This window comes from Colobus angolensis, unplaced genomic scaffold, assembly GCF_000951035.1.
Source record: "Colobus angolensis palliatus isolate OR3802 unplaced genomic scaffold, Cang.pa_1.0 Scaffold424, whole genome shotgun sequence".
NCBI lineage: Eukaryota > Metazoa > Chordata > Mammalia > Primates > Cercopithecidae > Colobus > Colobus angolensis.
Genome location: NW_012117644.1, coordinates 818351 through 823408, shown reverse-complemented (window position 1 = coordinate 823408; position 5058 = coordinate 818351). Strand labels below are relative to the sequence as shown.

General features: G+C 50.0%; 1 protein-coding gene across 1 annotated transcript in view; it reads left to right on the top strand.

Moving 5' to 3' along the window:
- The window catches only part of LOC105522300 (short transient receptor potential channel 2-like), a 59145-nt gene that overhangs the window by 52771 nt on the left and 1316 nt on the right, over positions 1-5058 (top strand). The window contains 5 exon segments of the mRNA XM_011956767.1: positions 2567-2631; positions 2634-2751; positions 3317-3445; positions 3542-3620; positions 4385-4514. Coding sequence (XP_011812157.1) covers positions 2567-2631; positions 2634-2751; positions 3317-3445; positions 3542-3620; positions 4385-4514 — 521 coding nt within the window.

Sequence of the window (5058 nt, the reverse complement as noted above, 5' to 3'; positions counted from 1 at the left end):
ATCGTGATTTTCTGCCTCTGTCATTTATTCTACCTTTATTCACTGGCATTCTTCTGTAAAGAAGTGCTTTCACCTACTTTCTTTTTTTTTTTTTTTTTAATTTTTTTTTTTTTTTTGAGTCAGAGTCTCACTCTATTACCCTGGCTGGAATGCAGTGTTGTGATCTTGGTTCACTGCAACCTCCACCTCCTGCCAGGTTCAAGCAATTCTCCTGCCTCAACCTCTTGAGTAGCTGGGATTACAGGCCTGTGCTGCCATGCCCGGCTAATTTTTGTATTTTCAGTGGAGACGGGGTTTCACCATGTTAGCCAGGATGGTCTTGAACTACTGACCTCAGGTGATCTGCCCGCCTTGGCCTCCCAAAGTGCTGGGATTACAGGCGTGAGCCACTGTGTCCAGCCTTTCCTCTTTTTTTTAATATCACTATGGACTCAATATGATAATCCATTACAGTCATTATTCTTTTGGGTGTTCAATTCTTCCTAAATATGGCTAATAATTAATTGATATATTTGTGTATTCACTCATTTATTGTTCATCCACTCCCTTTATTTATTTATTTGAGATGGGGTCTTGCTCTGTTGCCTAGGCTAGAGTGCAGCGGAACGATCTCGGTTCATTGTAGTCTCTGCCTCCCAGGTTCAAGCAATTCTCCCACCTCAGCCTCCTGAGTAGCTGGGATTACAGGCGCACCACCACACCTGGCTAATTTTTGTATTTTTAGTAGAGACAGTGTTTCACCATGTTGGCTGGGCTGGTCCTGAACTCCTGACCTCAGGTCATCCACCCTCCTCGGCCTCCCAAAGTGCTGGGATAATAGGCGTGAGCCACCGTGCCCTGCCCACTCATTCACTTTAAAATTTTTTTTTTTTCTTTTTTTTAGAGACAAGGTCTTGCTCTGTCACCCAGGCTAGAGTGCAAAGGTGTGATCATGGCTCATTGAAGCCTCGACTTCCTAGCCTCAAGCTATCCTCCCACCTCAGCCTTCCTATTAGCTAGGACTACAGGCATGCACCACCACACTCAGCTAATTTTTTATCTTTTTGTTGAGATAGGGTCTTGCCATGTTGCCCAGGCTGTTCTCGAACTCCTGGCCTTAAGTGATCCTCTGGCCTCAACCTCCCAAAATGCTGAGATGACAGCATTTCACGATGTCATTGTGAGCCACCACACCCAGTCTCACTCACTTTTAAAATTCATTCACTTTCTTAGTCATTCAGTTGTGGTAGGTGTTTTGCTGTCGCTGAGTTCTTACCTATTTACTGACACTTTCTTTTAGTAGATTCTGTTTCCTGGTACTGGAAGCACAGGCAGGAGAAATAAACCAGACCCTTTGTCATAGAGAAGATAGCCATGTGCACAAATGAGCTCGATTTGCGACAACAAATGCTGTGAGAAAGGAGAGTGTATACTGAGGGTGCCCAGTGGAGGAAGCACCTTCCCCTGTCTTAGATGACCAGGGAAGGCAGGAAGAGAGAATCTGGACTTCATCTAGAAAGGTTACGGACTTCAGAGAAGACATAGGGCATTCTGAGCAGAGAGGGGGCATGGGCCAAAGCAGGGAGGTATGTTTGGAGAATAGCAAGATGCCTCCCCTGGTTGGCACATGGAGAGAATTTTGTGAAAGGAAGTGACAGAGGGTAGCTGGGCCCACATCAGAAGCTCAGGGAGGTCTTGGTGAGAAGCTTGGGCTTTCTCCAGGAGGCCAGGGAGCTCTAGGTGGCCTCCTAAGCAGCTGCCCAATCATAAATTCTTTGTGAGTGCAACTGCCTGATAGTTTTATTGATGATGCTAAAGGACCCACACTTGGTCAAGGCTCTCTCATGGTTCCAGTGTATATGGAAGCTGTATTCAGACCTATGCTCTTACAAAGAATCCTTGTCCATAGCCTGGCTTCAGGCTGTTAGCTTAAAGGAACTGAGCTTACTGTGACTCTTCGTGCCAGGGACAGGAACTACTCATACCAGCCTGCTTTGTGGCTCCTGGTGACATCACTTCACAGTGGCAAGGGAAGGCCAAGCCCTCCTGGGCTATTCATTCATGAGTGACTGCTACATAAGTCAGAAGCTTTTTGCTGTTGTTTTTTGAGACAGGGTCACACTGTGCCACCCAGGCCAGAGTGCAGTGGCACAGTCACAACTCACTGCAGCCTTGAACTCCTGGGCTCATGCTCTCCTTCCACCTCGGCCTCCCAAAGTGCTAGGATTATAGGCGTGAGCCACCACACCCAGCCACAAATTTAAATTGTTGGTATAAGTAATATCCATCTTACCCCCCGCACCCCAGAACATAAGGCCATGAAGACAGGAACGTGCTTGTCTTGTCCACTGATGTATCCTCAGCACCTGCGACACTACCGTGTGCTCAGTAAATGCTGGTTGACTGAAAGAATAAGATTTGGAGCTCAGAAACAGCAAGTGTCGGTACTGGCCAAGGTGGTCCAAAGGGCTGCATGGAAGTAGGCACTCTTGGCTGCATCCTGGGGGTGGGAAGGAGTATGTGTGGGTGAGCTCAAGCTCTTCTCCCACCCCTCATTTTTTGTTCCTGACTTGGCCTGGCATGCCAGTTTCAATGAGACGTTCCAGTTTCCGTTCTGGACCATGTTCGGCATGGAAGAACACAGCGTGGTGGATAGTTTCTGGTGCCTGAGTTTGTGGGCCGGGCCCTCTATGGCATCTTTACCATCGTCATGGTCATTGTGCTGCTCAACATGCTCATTGCTATGATCATCAACTCCTTCCAGAAGACTGAGATGTGTAAACGGAGGCCAGTTTAGGCCAGAGAGCAGAAGAGAAAAAGGAATGGAGAGGAATAGGGTGCAAAGAGGCAAGACACGTGGCGTTGTGCTCTGCCTCTACTGTTGTCTTGCTTTGTGGCTTTGGACAAGTTTTCCTCTGTAAAATGAGGGTCTTAGTGATGCTATTAGTATCTCCAGACACCAAGTCTAGTGCTGATTCCCCTTTAGGGTTGGGCAGATGGGCAGAGGAGTGTGTTGTAGAGAAGAAAACGGGAACATGAGAGGGAGAGGGAAGAAAACGGATGTGTTAGGGTCTGCAGGCTGGAGAATAGGCTGGGCAGGAACTGGATGTCAGAAAGATGAAAGACAATGGTGGGGAAAGAGGAAATGGGGGACAGGCAGGAGAAATGCAGGGGACAGGGGAGGTCAGAGATAAGTATGGGAAGAAGAAAGAGGCTGGCTATGATTATAGGCACACTGGAGAATCAAAGATGTGAGGAGTGGGGAAAAGAAAGTCTGAGTGGGCAGGAGGGCCACGTGCTAACATGTCCTTGCACCACCCCTGCTGCCTGGCTCCCGGGATGATGCTGACGTGGAGTGGAAGTTTGCTCGCTCCAAGATCTATCTGTCCTACTTCCGAGAGGGCCTGACACTGCCTGTGCCCTTCAACATCCTGCCCTCCCCGAAGGCTGTCTTCTACCTTCTCAGGTGATGACCTCAGAGCTCCCACTCCCCAAATCCCCAGCCCCTGCCCCCATTTCCCTGTCCTCTAACCAACTTCTTCCCACCATTGAAATCTCTCAGGAGAATTTGCCAGTTCATTTGCTGTTGCTGTTCCTGCTGCAAAACCAAGAAGCCAGACTATCCCCTCGTCCCTACTTTTGTGAGTACCTCCTCAGCTTGTTGCTGGTCACCCTGGTGTCAGGCCTTCACCTGTATTGTCTATACCATCCATTTGTCTGTATACCCCGGGCTTATCTATCTTTCCAGGTATGTTCCCCAGAAAGCCTGTCTCAATTTCTACTCTCTCACGTGGCTTCCCTTTCCCTCTTCCTGGCTCTAGCCATTTCCTGCATTTCCAACCCTGTGTCATGCAGCCTAAACAGAAGTCCTTGCCACCCTCCTCCCAAGCTAGAAATACTCACTAAGCTCCAGACAGACCTTTTTGTCTTAAACTGGTCCGAGACATAGTTGAACATTTTTTTAAAAAACATGTTAAGAAGTCAAAGAAATGTCCCACAAATAGGGCAGTTAGATGGCTGACAGTGGCCTGAGAGAGGAGGCCAACAGACCAGCTATCCAAGGAGCTTCCCAGCCCAGTCTGGCCTGGCATGAAGGTGCCTTCCTAATTCAGGTACTGCCAGGTCTGTAGGGTGCTCTCCCCTCCTCACCATCAGCCTCCCAGCCCTCACCCCCCTCTTCCTGGTCCTCTCACCATCAGCCCTTCCCCAGCTTCTGGCCCCTGTCCTTCTACCTTCCAGGTCCACACTGTGGGGTGGAGGCCAGGGGCTAAGTGGGTCAGGGACAGAAAAGTCTACACAGACTTTGCTTGGGCCTTTTTTGCCTGGGGGTGCGGGGGCATGGGCAGTGATCAGAGGAAGGTTGGAGGTAGAGAATCTCCCCCACCCTCTTGTCTTCCCATTCCAGGCCAATCCTGGGGCAGGGGCTGTGCCTGGGAAGGAACAGCATGGATCCTACTGCCTTCGCATCATCAAGGCCCTGGTACAGCGCTACATAGAGACCGCCCAGCGTGAATTCGAGGAGACCCAGCAGAAAGGTTCGTCGCCCACCTCCAAGCCCTCCCCATTCCTGTTCCTTGCTCAGCTGGGATAAAGGCCCCATACCCTGAGTCACATCCTCATTCCTGCATAATATGTGGCCCCATCCTGCCCTGCCCTTGGAAGGGCAACCTGCACAGCATGGCCCCTTGCACTCCATCACCCTCTGATCCATCCGGGCATTTATCCCACTCATTTCATGTAACTGCTCATTCCTGCCTTCAGGTGCATTCAGTTATTCTCCCATTTACTCCCTTACCCAGTCACTCATTCACCTCTTTCATTCACTCACTTACTGACTCATTCCACCAACATTCATCACTATGGCCTCTTTCGTTCCAGGCCCTGTCTTGGAGGGAGGGACGGGGCAGGGACACATGGGAAGCTTTCAGTCTGGTGAGGAAGAGAAACCATCACACTGGGCATTAAGTGCATCTAAGAGAGACGCAGGCCGGGCGCGGTGGCTCAAGCCTGTAATCCCAGCACTTTGGGAGGCCGAGACGGGTGGATCACGAGGTCAGGAGATTGAGACCATCCTGGCTA